The 15,047-nt window shown below is 44.7% G+C and overlaps 1 protein-coding gene across 3 annotated transcripts in view; it reads right to left on the reverse strand.

The window, feature by feature from the left end:
- Unc-76 (fasciculation and elongation protein Unc-76) overlaps nucleotides 1–14,635 on the reverse strand; it is a 46,740-nt gene extending 32,105 nt beyond the window's left edge. Inside the window, exons 1-3 of one of the 3 annotated variants that reach the window (XM_037416242.2) lie at nucleotides 14,500–14,635; nucleotides 8,545–8,606; nucleotides 6,507–6,929 (exon numbers count right to left, since the gene is read on the reverse strand). In XM_037416242.2, the coding sequence (XP_037272139.2) occupies nucleotides 6,507–6,868 (362 nt within the window). In that variant the 5' untranslated portion in view covers nucleotides 6,869–6,929; nucleotides 8,545–8,606; nucleotides 14,500–14,635. Of the gene's footprint in view, nucleotides 1–6,506; nucleotides 6,930–8,544; nucleotides 8,607–8,999; nucleotides 9,144–14,499 lie in introns of those variants that run through there. The other 2 variants (XM_075871044.1, XM_075871043.1) reach the window with 2 other exon arrangements.
- Nucleotides 14,636–15,047: the final 412 nt, after the last annotated feature.

Raw genomic sequence — 15,047 nt, forward strand, 5'->3', positions numbered from 1 at the left:
GTGGCATCGTCTTAAGACCCAAAGTTCAACCAGAACGTACCAAAGTACGATTTTACCAGCAGGTGATGTGCTAATAATAAGCAGCTAGGTAAAGACATTTTGTTACCCAAGAATCATGAACATCAGGCAGATTTTCTTTTTGTGGAACCAGAACAGGACAAAGCAAACATTTGCACTGCTCTAGGCTAAACAGCAGCAGGATGAAGTACTAGCTACAATGCTGTCCTCCTAATCTTCCCCGCGACATGCAAGTGGACACACTTAACAACAATTCTTCTCAGAAACTTCAAGGAACTAAAAATGAAGCAGTTTACATGCATAGGAGACAGTACTGCTTCTGTAAACTAGCAAAGTGCATTCCAATTGAGATGTGCGAGTTTGTATTAGCACTGTTAAACATCCTTACGATGACATCAGAGCCAGATGCTGCTTTCTTTCAAATGTTATACTTCATGAAATGGCCAAATAATCAGTAATTATAGCAAGAAAGCTTGAATGAAGTGCTCTTTTTGTAAGAGAACCTGTTTGTATACAAACAAGGTTTACTGTACTTTATCAACACACAAGGGTTTTGAGTTGGTAAGAAACTCATTCAAGATGAGAGTGGCATGCTAGAAAGATGCAACAACCAAAAGCAAGCAGGCCTCCATGAAATGCAACTTTATTACTACCATCAGTCTCACTCAATGCAGACAAACAAAAGCAGGCTGGAAAGCCAACACAAAAGGAGATTACAATACCTATTACTTGCCCAAGAAAACGTGGCAAATGCACGAAGCAAGCATGCATGCACATGTCCAAATTTCTTAAACCTGTGCCACACCACAGCAAATAAAATGACAAATGTGAAGTGCATTATGGTTTGATTGCATTTGCATGGTGTCACATGTATGCAGTTTGTAGATTTAGACAATGTCAGCGTGGCGTAGAGTGCTTTGCAGTTCATTAAGCTGTTCAATACTTTTAGTGAATGGCGATGGCAGGAGCTATGCCTCAGCACAAAAAATGTTTTGAAGTACATCAAAGTTCTACATTTACCTATGCCTAGGAGTTTAGTTGCATATTTTGTAAGTTTATGTTTTCAGCATTATCCTGGCTATTCAACAAGCTTTCGAAATTCCCTGCTGCTATCATCACTACGCTTCCAAAGACTGTCATTAAGAATGTGTCTTATAAGCATTAAATTTTACTGCAATGCCATACAGATGCATATGTCTTTTAAAAAAACTAATAAAATTGTCATCAGCCTTGTGGCATAACTGTTAGCTTTCAACATAAATGCAAAATGAAGAGTACATGCAGTTGAGGGCAGGAAATTAGCAACAAAAATTTCAGTGGCAAATAAGCCCCCGCCAAAGAAGCAAAAACAAACAGATGAATGTAGATTGGAGACATTCAAAGGGAAAACAATATTAATAAAAGATACAAAAGAGAATAGAGAAAAGCTGACAAGTCCATCACTGCAAAACAGACAACACATATAGGTTCAAGACAAGCACCACAGGCATCAAGGCACGAAAGCAAGCTCAAAATGGCCACAGAAGATTCTTGTTGGCTTGTTGAAGCTACTGAAAAGGCTGAATATTTTGGAAGAAAACGACATACGATAACAAGCAAATGCGATAATCAGTAGGCAGGAAGCATCAGGTAAAAATGAATGTGCACTCCAAAACTTCATTTCGAACATTCAATCCCCACGCTGCTCATTTGATGCTTACTCTGCCATAACACCTCCACTACAGTGGACTCCATGCATCTTTGCTGTACGGGGTGTTCCTTGCACATTACAAACCAAGCTTACAAGATGGCTACACCTTTTAGGTGGAACGTAAGTGCAACAAAATAAATGCAAACATGTCGTGTGTACACATACGATAAGTAACTGCCATTTTCACAATGCAATTGACGGTCACTTTCCCGAGCCCTCAATATTGGCATTGTTTAGGGGACAGTCATAACACTGATTTATTTATGGTGTGCGAACTATGCGTATGCCAGTGTTGGCATCATACAATGATTCTGAATTGATTGATGATTGATATGTGGGGTTTAACGTCCCAAAACCACCATATGATTATGAGAGACGCCGTAGTGGAGGACTCCGGAAATTTTGACCACCTGGGGTTCTTTAACGTGCACCCAAATCTGAGCACACGGGCCTACAACATTTCCGCCTCCATCGGAAATGCAGCCGCCGCAGCCGGAACCCGCGACCTGCGGGTCAGCAGCCGAGTACCTTAGCCACTAGACCACCACGGCGGGGCTACAATGATTCTGAAGACTGCACCAATTCTATGACACTTGATAGGTGCACAAGGCTTCTGTAAACAAAATAATCTAGGTGAAATGTGCCTAATCCAGTGGTCTTCTATAATTGCCATTTCATGTAGGTATTCATGGCTTGCATTGCACTACACTACATATAACAGTAAATAAATGTTATATTTATATATATATCAGCAATCTCTTTAAAAGTTAGTAGCTGCTGACTACATAAATGATAAACTTAAAAAGTAATCTTGAGAGATTGAAACTACCATGATTACAACATACTACTGTGCAAATAGGAAGTTTCGCACATTAATTTATTAACTTGTACTCTCACAATCTGCCTCAGAATAAAAGAGCTGCAATTGCTACAATTTTGTTACGTATCTCACCACACACCTTTAGTCTTCAGGTTTTAGGAGTACAATATGTAAAAGCTACTAGGTTGTAGTGCATTATAAGTGAAAACTGAAATGACATGTTATCAGGGTGCAAAAGCCACGACCCATTCTTAGAAACCTTGTTGAGGAATATCAATACACCCTTACAACTAGACAATAACAAAGGTTCATATGTACTTATCTGCTAATCGCAGGAACAAAATTACGTACTTCAAACTGAATAATCTTTTTTTTTTGCTGAAGATAGCATGCACAATATTCAAGCACTTGAACAAGCATTTTCTCGAATTGTGCGACATGAAGATTTTGTAATGCATATGATAATAATCATGGCTTGTTTGCTGATTAAGATAAGTGAGATAACTTATAAGGTAATGTTTGCTTTCAATTAGGATGACAAAGATAACCTCAAGTCAAACTCAAGAAGTTCAAAACAGTCCTCACAGTCTACGTGTGCATTGAAACAGAGCACAATCAGTAAGTTAGCAAATCAACTCTTTGATATCCCCAGCGTATAATTCTACAATCTTATTTTTTCTTATTGTTAGCCATGCAGGTAATCAATTATGCACAATCATGCCATTGGGATGTATATCACTGCCCAATTTTGTCGAGCAATATCTCATGAACTAAGCGCAATGACACTATATTATGCAACCCTTCAAAGCCAGCTGAATGTACACATTATTGCAATAGCTAGACGAATAATTATGATTTGTAGGATTTTGCTAGATACATGTTAGAAATGTGCCACTAAATATTCTTTCTGGAACAATTTTCTATGGAATATATCTTCAAGGCTACAAATAAGTGTGAAAATTTGCTAAAATGGGAAAGGGGGGAAAATATTTCCACAGAATAACACTAATAGCTACTACTGCAGCATCAAAAGCATTAAATAGAATAAGGTAGACACATATTACTATATATGTATTATTTTAAAAGATGGTTGTAAGACCAGATAGCCTGGCATTAAGAGGACCAATATGGCAGGCTACCGAGAAGTCATACCCTTCTTTTCAAATTCATATTCTTATACATATATTGTTGAGATTACAGTTAATATAGTTGTTGGTAAGCTGTTCTTAATACCGCTGTAGATTTCCTCTCAGACTTTAGCTCAGTTGTTTTTTTTTATTTTAATTATTCATTACTATTTTTTTATGCTGACCATTAACGAAGCTGGTCGGGCTGTCGAAACCATCTCCGTATAGGTTTACTCACACGGCGAAGAAATCCTCGGGGGGGGGGACACAGATTACGGACCACGTGACAAAGACGTAACGGACTCGCCAATCCGCGAGTGGGCGCGAAGGGCCACGCCCACTCGCTAACTGGTGACGTCACTGTCACGTGGCAAGCAACCACCACATGCTTGACATCTTCCCCGTGTGAATGCCCCTTTACCCCCCGAATTTGTTGAATTTTTCATGTGTATATATTCACGAAAACAAACGCACGCACGAGAAAACATGTATGGGGGGACCACCCCCTACACGGCGGAAATACGAATGCACCCATGAGATGCTGACCCACAAACTGCTTTCGGAGACCCCCTAATTGTTTGGTTCTCGTGGAATGCCTGGAATTTGTGTTTCTGTCCTGGTTCGTTTGAAGTGCACTCTCCGATGATTTGCGACGATAACACCGGCGGCGACACGATTCAATGAGGAAATGCCCCCTCCTCCACTTATACAAAGCGTGAGAAGCGACGAGACGGATAGCGGCAGCAGCTGGAAGGTGCTATATTAAGCGAGACCCCGTTGCCCGGTGGGGGGCTCTCTCAAATACGACCTCATCGTGGCCTAGATTTGCGAAAACGGTTTGTAGTAGCAAATAGTACCGCCCCGACATTCTACACCCCGACATAATACCCCACCCCCCTCTAAATGCACACATCCCACCCCGTTATCGAGTGAAAGAGACACTAAGAGACAGAAGAAAAAAAAACGGCTATAGATTTAAGGCATACACGAAAAAGTCAAGCAAGTGACCTCAAGACAAGCCGAGCACGAAGTCAGAACGTGAGGCACGAAATCACATCGGCGCGATCTCTCGTTTTGACCCCCCCCCCTTCCCCCACTCTCACCCACTCAACCCCTGCTGCCTAGCTTACACTGATTGCACGAACCTGACACCTCATAAACATGCGAGAATATTCGCTTAAACATACAGGTCCAGAAATAATCGGGGGACAAAATTGAATAGGACGTCTCACAGACGTCTGGAAGACGTCTAGAAGTTCTGAACAGCGGCGATCAATATGAGTTGAAACACGATGGCCATGGCTGAAGGGCGGCCTCAAGCCGGTTGGTCGGTTAACGTGAAATTCGTTTTGGAAATACCAGCATGCGAAAAACGGTGTTTACGTCACAGATTATTTTCAATGTCGGGTGCCACATGCAACCGATATTGGGCGCGACTGTGCATGTCGTTGCACTGTATCGTCGCAGACGCTAGCGGACTAAAATTAAGCTTTTGCACACTACACACATCGGGATGTTACACTTGAAGAAGGAATACCAAGCGAAACGCTATACGCAGACGTTGTGTTGACGAAACGTCTCACAGACAAGACGTTTTGCAGACGTCGTGGCGCAATATAACGAAGCTGCTCGCGAAAACCTCCCTGAGACGTCCTGGTAGCCACAGTGGCGTTCCGTATACGTCGTGTTGTGCAGAAGCGGCGTTAGCGGACGTTTTGTAAACGTCTTGGCGCGAGCTGACCCAAGTGCACGACGGAGATAACATTTTCGCCGGGGTCTTGCGGCGTAGCGACCTTCTTGAAAGCAGGCGAAACGAAACCGCCGTTACGCGAAATGCAATCAGTGCGACCGCAAAGGCCCCATTACCTTGTCAAAGGGAATCTCGAGCAGAAAATAGACGCGAAATAAAAGAAAAAGACAAGGGCCTCCGGAGGAAGAAAGCGGATAAGATATCACACTTTCGGATAACAGGTATACTCCGTTTCGCAGGTGAACAGAACGGCCGTTATCGCGTCAGCAAATGCGGATGCCAACTACGCAAAACAAGATATTAAAGCACCTGTGTTTCAGATCAGCAGTGTAACGCAAAATTGATTTTTGACGCACCTCTCCATCCCGATATCTGACTGCTACTATAATATTTGTATTATGTTACTAAAGTGTGATTGTTTACAGGCCCGTTCGTGAAACACCGAGTAATAATGAAACGGCGAGAGATGTATTTATAACCACTCATTGGTTATGAATCTTCTCAAGTAGCAATATTATCCATGCGTCTAACTTTCGATGCCAAAAGTAGGGCCACAGAACCACGGGTCACACTTATTTGCCGCGTCGTGCACATCAAAAACTACAGGCATCCTGGAAACACTCATAGTCCCTTCAAAAGTGGTGGGACGGGAAATGAAAGCAAAACAACGGCACAGCCTAAGTCTGTCATACTCTTTTTTCCTTTGTGCCTTGATCGCGCACATTTTATTGCCTTTGAAATTGGAACTCAGGGTAACGTCTTTCTTTTTTTTTTTTTTTAGCGCCCCGACGTCAAGCGCTTGCAGTCGTCCGCGAAACACAGCTGACTTCGGAAGCGCATCCCGGGCGTCGGGATGTGGGAGTGTACTCCCACTACATCCTCCGTAACGTGAAAAAAAAACTTAGGCGTGAAAACACGCACACAAAAGAAGCGACAGGAACTCACGAAAGCGCCGGATGTAACGCTTAACGCTTCCCATTTTAGGTATTCCGTTGTTCTAATACTTCACAACGTCTCGATCGAAACGCTTAGTTGGAGGAAACTGAAAGAAGTTTTAAAGAAACGAAGTTTCGAAAGATGGGCCGTCGCCTGTTTACTTACTGGCACTCGTTCAGTATTTCCTCCTGCGTTCGGATTTGCACGGGCGCTAGCTTCTCCACGTTCTCGTCGTAGTCGCAGAAGCACTTTGTGATCTTGTCGTCGAACGTGTTCACCAGATCTTCGAGCGAGTTGGAGAACGTCTCGCTGAAGTTGCAGTCAGCGAACGAATTGTCGTTGTTGGACGCCTGATTGACGCCGTTGTTTGTGCCGCCGTCGGTGATCGAGGAAGGCGTCGACTTGTTTGAGGTCGCGTTCGAGTTCTCCACGTCCTCGGAGCTCTGGAAGTCGCTGAAGTCGGACCACTCTTCGGTCCGAGCCAGCGGAGCCTCCACCTTCAGTTCGGCCATCTTGACATCTCTCATGGTGCTCTCGTCCCGTCTCGGCCGCGACGGAGCTTCGCGAGATGCGGCAGCAGACGACGCTCTGGGGAAAGAGAAACAAAAGAGAGAAAAAGTAAAATGCCCGCCGTGGTTTCAGTTTCGCTTTCAAAACAGCAATTGTAAATGCGTTTTTGCGGCACCCGTTGTCGTGTGTTTTTTTTTTTTTCATTGTCCCTATTTCGTGTCTTTGTGTTGCTCCATTACTTAATAATCGTGCGTTTGTGCATTGATTTAATAACTTACAACGACGAAACAGCACTAAAACAACACAAAGACGAGAGGAGACAACCGTTGCAATCGATGTCTAAAAATAGATTTTTGACGCACCCATCCATCCCGATATCTGACCCCCCACTTTAATATTTTCATTAAGTTATTAAAAGGTGATTGTTTACACGCACGTTTGTGCAACGCCGAGTGCTAATGAAACCACAATAGATGCGTTTATAAACACTCAATTGTTATGAATATTATGAATATTACTCAACCGTCGAACTTTCGATGCCGAAAATCAGAGCCGCAAAACCAAAGGTCACACTTACTCGCCGCACATAATATTGTGTTTGCGCGACAATATGTACAAGAAAAGCACCATCAGTATGGAAATAAGGGAACAAGACATCGCTGTATACAATGCTAGCTCACAGTTTTGTTATGCACACCCGTGAGTGCGTGTCCAAATCACCGTCTGCGCTGCCCGGTGGCAAACAGTCTTGACCTGAAGGAAATCGTCAAAGAAAGGCTTGAAAAAGACTTGAAAAGCTTCAAAAGACTTGAAAAATTTTGCCCTGGCAATTACAATGTGGCTGTTAGTCAGCGCCGTGTTTGTGTCGTCTCCTCTTCGTCTTGTTTTGGCGTCGTTTCTCCGTTCCAAATAAATATGTGCCGAGCAAATCAATGCGCCAACAACTTAAAGTGTTCTGTGGTATAATGTTCAACCGTTCTACTCTTGTCGCACCCTTCCGGTTGTTGTTGTTTTTTTTGTATTCGTCACAATAACTGTAGCCTGATTCGCTTGCGTTTGTATTCTTGAAAATTGGGTCCTGGCCATGTAAAGAATATGCGATGTCACTCTGAAGCAGGCATGCCGTTCGGTACGACCGCATATAGATGTCCGGTATCGTTACTGGACGAATGAGGCCCCAAAGCATGCAACTGCGTTTAAACTGCTCTGTGCCGAGGGGCATCCTTGCGATTCGCAGATAATATTACAATGTCCAAACAGACCAAAACTAAAATATAATTACGAGTTATGCCGTAGCGATGCCGCTGAACAAATTACGGGGAGGTGGTCAAATATAATTTGAAACTGCGCAATGTTACGTTACAGTTACTCAATGTCTGTGTGGTTTTTCTTGATCTGTGTTCCACGTGTTTTTTTATGGGCCGTTCATAACTATGAACCAACACAAACTCGCCCAACAGTCAGTGCTGTTGCACGTTAAATATTGCCTGAAAAGACTCCATAAACATTTTTCATTTCTTGGTCGTTTTGTTTCTTGGTGTATCCCCCAGATTGCGGGTGATCCACACATACAGGCCATCATCATCAGCTGAGTGAAGTAATTCCGTTTCTCTTTTTTTTTTCATTGAACTGTAATCTTTGTTACAGCGAATGTGGATTTGATCCAGACAACCGGTAAACCATGTGACCTCACCTCTTAGCGGTTCCTTTCCTTGACAGTGCCGTGGCCTCGCACCAGCGCCTGGACTTGTCTACCTGAAGTAAATGGAATTCAAAAGAAAGGAAGAAGGCGCATCGATCAACTGTTATGTAACTGTTCATAAATTAAGATCGCGTTAAATGTGATCCTGCCTCAAGAATTACAATTGTATTCCCATTTCAATTATGTCCTTTTCAACAGTAAGCTATCCGAGATAGGAAGGGCAGAAAAGGTCGATGCCAAGAAATGCAGAGAATAATCACGATTGTGTTGATTCTTTATCAATCACTATGTTGTCACATCGGAACACGGTATCGCTCAAAGAGCGTGTTGGTTCCGCATGTCTTGCTCCGGCCCAACTTGAAAACAAGTAATAACATTTCTTTTAAGAAACCAACAACCACATGACGCAGCCAGCGAATGACTTACACACCAGAAAAATTACTCACCCTCCCAGGCATTGCAGCGCGTTTGCAGATGATCCTTTAGAGTGACAGCATATATGGTCTAAGTAGTGTCACTTCCCAACTTTAAAGTGAGTCACAATTCAGCTCTGTCCCCAGACCATAGCGAAGAAACATCCTATAGCCGCTTGAAGCCAACTTCAGCCACGGCAGCTGATGGACGCCGATATCAGATTTCCGGAGTGGTAGTACAACCGAACTTCAAGCAACTTGGACGCAACAGGCTTCAAAGTCCTAAAACACAGCAACTTCAGAATTAAGACCCGTACGATCTAATGATGTAGATGTGCAGTCCAGCTGTAGCGATGCATCTATCGCCGATCGAAAACAAAATAGCTTAGAACCAACAGAGTTCAAACACCAGCAACCTCCGGATGGCTTGTTTAACTGACGTGATGGTGTGGTCCAGTAGACGCAGATACAGCTGGATAGACTGAAGGCCCACCGAAGTCAAGGCGACTTGGAACCATCAAACTTTAGACATCCGTGTCTTGAGACAAAGCATGCAGTTTTCTTCGGAGCCCCCGCGTGATGTAAAGGTCTAATCTACCTCAGGAGTGGTGAGCCGACCAAACTTGAAGAAACTTGAAAACAACACACTTTAAGCTGAACAAACTCCTTCGGAATACCTCTGTACGGGTGACGCAGCAGTCCCGTCTAGGTGAAGATTGCTGGATGGGCAGAAGGCCAACCGAAGTCAAAGTCAAGAACGCTTGCTCCAACCACAAAGACGACCACATGTATGCGAGTGGCTAGCAGAAATGTGTCCGTTCTCTGTCGTGGTCAGTGCCGATCTACGCATCTCTCAGTCCCAGGTGTGACCTTTTTAAGAAGACGTTTACCGGGCTCGCCGCAAGAGGTCAGCCGCCAAGGTCAAGCGCGACAAATCGGATATCGTGCGCTGCGGTGGGGTGGTTGTTGGTCGTGACATCAAAAAAGAAGAGATCCTGATATTTATTGTTTGTTTACTCGTTGTACGCACGTTGCTTCTTTTGGCGAGCCGGACACAATGCGCTGCGCAGTTTGTTGTTTTCTACGTTTGTTTGTTCGCTGACGCTCGTTCGAACTGGTTTTGTCGACTGTGCGCTCTATATTATAGTGCGAACAACGGCACTCTTATATTGGCCATATCAAAAGCGTGCACACATGCGCTCATCATGATGGACAGGTCGATGAAAGAACACCCTCAGTTTTGCAACTGGTGCGCTGCACACATACACGGATGCGCGATTTCGCGCCTTAGCGTGGTGGCTGATACGGGAATTAACCCAGTTATTTCAATATTGCGACGCGTATGCAACGCACGGAAGGCGATATGATCGAAACAGGGTGCGTCGAATGACGTCGTGAATGTCTGCTGGGTGCGCATGGTTTATTGCGGTGTGCAGTGCAGACGGTTTCAGTGCGCCCACATGAAGTTACAATGCTCCAGAACCGAAGTGCTCTCTATGGTGCATCTTGCTACGTCACTGAAGTGAACGAATTAAGTGGAGCAACATCAAATTCACGTCTAGTGATATTCGTAAACCGTAAATGCGATGCCGTAAAGCAGCGAATTGTTGGCTGCATGTGCACTTGCGAATGCTTGTTGGAGGGAGGGAGTACTTGTACTCCATTTATGGAGTAAACGTCTGCGATGTGCGTTGTTGCGTTCGGAGTAGAAGTATTCTCTTATTGGAGATAAGAAAATTGGGTGAAAAATATGAGACGTACGCAAGCATGACTAGGTTATAGTGCTGTGGCATACTTTTCTTCTTCTTCTGGCACGACACACTTGGGACATAAGCTAGTAGTCTGTTGAGAAAAAAAGAAGAAGTAGTTGAAACAATGGCGGAGATGCATTAATAAACCGCGCGTGACTCCAGATCAGAAGGTTGCGTGTTCGAATCACGTCCGGGTCACCAATAAATATAGCACTCTGAAACGCCGCTCCGAAAACACAACGCGGTTTATTAATGCATCTCCGCCATTGTTCCAACTACTTCTTTTTTTCTCAGCAGACAACCCACTACTAGCTTATGTCCCATTGATTGATTGATATGTGGGGTTTAACGTCCCAAAACCACTATATGATTATGAGAGACGCCGTAGTGGAGGGCTCCGGAAATTTCGACCACCTGGGGTAGCTTATGTCCCAAGTGTTTCGTGCCAGAAGAAGAAAAGTATGCCACACTGCCTTAGTGCAAGAAACTGTTCCAGTATGCGTAGTTTTGTTCTCAGTAAAAGTATATACGCACTCAACGGAGATGCAAATCGGAGAGAAATAAGATGCGTATAAAGATTACTATACAACAAGAGTAGCTTACACCCCCCAATCAAAGAAACTTCCACACTATACGTACTTGCGCTCAAAGTCCCTTTCTAGAGATATGAAACGCGGAGTCGAGTAAGATGCGCTCTTAAACAGTTACTCCAACAGAAGAACCTTCAGCCTCCCCCCAATGCAGTATACCCACCAATGAATCGGTGCCACATACTCGACGTCTTTTTAACAGTGAGGCTACGGTCAGATTCTTTCGACAAGTCTCCTAGCACGGCCGGGTGGGCGGGTCTCGTTTATGAGACCGGGTAAGCACTCACGTTTTCGCACCTTTTGTCTGATTCTAAGAACGCGTAATCACGCGCGCGTGCTTAGGATATACGCCACACCTCGACGTGCAGTCATACTCGAGATGACGATATGTGCTCTCAGCCATATGCGCCTGCTCAACTCTTCCCTTCCAACCGCACAAAACAAGTCTTTGTTCGTCGCGTGTTCTATGCCTGCGGCCGTGATATCTGTGGCCTCCAAGGCACCGTCACCATGCGCTTGGTTGTTTGCTTGGCGTGAATGCGCAGCGCGTGGTAATTGCGCGTGCCTTTGCACGTCACCACGGAGTACTCTGAGTCAGCTATAGCTGACGAGGTTGCTGAAGTTGAGATGATGTGCGCATGAACGTCGTCAAGGAGGTGCAAAAGGGAGGCATTAGCCGCCCACAAGTCACACCAGCACTTGCCCCCATAGCTCGGCGAACGCGTTCTTGAGTCGACTCACATAGACTCACTCAGCCTCAGATCGAGCCATCAGTCTGAGCCTAAGAGTGATGTTTTGGTGAGTATATAAGCTCACCCAAATGTTGAACCCGAGTGAGTCTGGTTCAAGAAAATTTCCGTGAATGTGAGTCCAACTACTGAAATTGGGTTTGAGTCCGTGTGAGTCCCAAGCACAATGTATATTTGATGAGCGAGTTCTCCTTTTTCTTGCCTACACATGCTTGCCCTCCCTCTTCTCTGGAAGCTACACCAAAGCCCCCCCCGCCCTGACTGTCCCAGCAGCGATATCACGGGTTTGCACCCCTCCAAGACATAATCCTGCCGATGCCCATAGATGTGTGCGATATCGGTTCAGCGGCTATCACGAAATCATCTTTACCGGGTTAATTCTTTCACAACCGGTTCACTATGTACGCAATGTATCACCAACGACGCTTGCCACATGCATCCGTTCTGAAGCATCAAAGGATTTTATAAGTTTCGGCCTTTTCGGAGTCAACATTAAAAAAAAAAACACAAGTACTATTATCGAGCAAAAAATTCGAAAGAAAGGCTTTTCACTAAGCTGTTCTTTTTATTCTTTTTGTTTTTGTAATGCCTGTTTATACTTTTTATTACGCTTTCTTTTCCTACAATGCTTTCTACTTTTAGTCTTTTCCCCTGTTACTTGCTTCTAGTTTTCAAATTCTCGGTGACATTACCGCAACCATTTGTTCACTTAGTTTCCTCCTTATAACAATTCACGTATATCAATCCTCCTAACTGTCCCTAACTTTGAGGCTCCCTGGTGTATTAACGGCATTGTATCTAAGTGTACTTTGTTTACAGGGGTGGCATTAATTATGAACAAGCTTTTATGAACTTGAAATAATTTTGAAAAGTGAGACTAGGATAGCATATTAAACTATAATCGATACAGAATGTACACTAGAACTTCCTCTGAAGACCGCTGTGTGAAGCCTACCGTGTTTATTCGTTTACTAGCAGGAATAACTAGTGTTGAGAGGCACTTGCGAACACAGGCTGACGTGATTGCTACTGGTTAATCACTGGATATCTGCTATTTCTAGCAATTAATGCAGAAATGTGGTACATTCGTGCGGCTGTATGACTCTGACCAAATCTTCGTACATAAAGACTGCATCAAAATCTTCCGCCATCTTTCTTTTCCGTTGTGCTAGCTCGTGCGATGGGGTATATATCAATTTATTGTACAAACGTCTGTACGTGTTTACTTAGTGCGTATGCACCATGTCTGCCGGCATGAGTCCACGCTTAGGCATATGTGCGATTAATAGTTAGCATTACATAAGCGAGCAAGTGCAGCTGGTTACAAAGCCTGTGCGTTTGTCTGCGCACAAAGTTTTATCATCAGTGATAAAATTTATTTTAGTCCATTTCAATGCGCTGATAGATGTGCAAGCGTTGATATAGTCTGTCGGTACGATTGCATAACAACAAGAACAAAAAAAAGAAGTAAGTACTCCAAAATATAGTTATGACATGGAAAGAAACGATAACGTTTGCCAATGCATGATATATTCTCCAAGTTCAACAGTTACCACGAACCAGCACATCGGGAACTAGTACTGGCCCAATGTCACCATAACCAAATGAAGTGACACCGTCATGCTTATAAAAAAATGTGCAAATAAACTTATTTCAAATGAAAATGAAAAACCTCGCGGTATGCATATGCCTTTCAGGCTGAGCGGTGAAAGCTAGTGCATGGTTTTATGAAAAAAATAAAAAAAAAACTTTCAAAGCACCATAATGCCGGTAGAAGGTTGGTCGTCCATTTATCGCTGAGCTGCAATGGGTTCGAGTACATGCCCCGATTCACTCCGGCATCAGCCATGTACTTGTAAAAAAAAAAAACGCCTATTCGATGCTTACAGGATGCCTCGTGAATTAGAACGTATACACTGTCGTAAGTATCCATAGAGTGGCCACTAACAACACTACCCTTGCGGACAGCAGGCGCAGACAATTGACCGCACCCACGGAGTCATTACTCTTTCAGAAGCAGCATTAGCAGAGAGGGACGTCGTTTGAATACTAAACTGCGTCTCTGTGCGTGTTTGCATAACAACAGCACACGCTGCTTATATAGACGCGAGAAAACCGCGCAAATCCGAAATACGCAGCTGTGTTGTCAGCAACGCAATTCGCGTATTAGACAGAGCGTCGCAGCTGTCGCTTACTTTCAAGGTCATCTTCATCGGGAGCCACTGTCGAATAGCCGTCGTCTGCTATGAGGAGGCAGATGAGACATCCGTTAGGCCTAACACGGTGGCCCGCGGAACACCCCAGTCCTAGCGCGGTTCGCATCGATGCTCTGCGTGGACACTGCCGCGTTTTGACGCCGGATGAGTGGTCTCTAATGCGAAAACGGAGGATCCCGGACGTCTCCCCTTTTAGTGAAGTTCTCCCGGTTCCTCCCTCCACTTACCTCGAATGTTTTGCCGGCGTGGGAGTCCGGATGGGGCCTGGCTGCCTCCCCGGAGTCTGAACCCCGGCTCCTCCTCGTTGACTCCGCCGACGAACGCGGTCGGAGCCCGTCGGGCGCCGCACTGTCGGGTCCGCTGCGGCGCCGGCACCCTCGTTCTCCGGGTTACCGAGTCAGCGCCATTGATCGAAGCGTCGGAAGAGCGATCGATATTCGAGCGCGCCGCGGAGTCAGTGCCGGAGCACGTCTGGCGCACTCTGTCGGGAGTCACGGAGGCCTGCTATACCACAGCGGGAACGACCGCATATTCTGAGGCATTCTTTTCACTCCGTATCATGAGGGGACAGGGGAAGCTTATCTTGTCGCTAATCGACAACCATCACCAATCTTGCAAACGCTTATATAGGTGGCAGCAGTGGTCGAAATCATTGAAGAAAAAACTAGCTCAGCGGCAAGCCTGTCTGGGTGGGTGGTGGTAGTCAAAACATTTATTAACCGGTTAAATGGTTGCAAAGAGGTGATTGGGATGGGTCCTTGTTGGCCTCCTCCGG

The sequence above is a fragment of the Rhipicephalus microplus genome, chromosome 8 (genome assembly GCF_043290135.1).
Source record: "Rhipicephalus microplus isolate Deutch F79 chromosome 8, USDA_Rmic, whole genome shotgun sequence".
Taxonomy (NCBI): domain Eukaryota; kingdom Metazoa; phylum Arthropoda; class Arachnida; order Ixodida; family Ixodidae; genus Rhipicephalus; species Rhipicephalus microplus.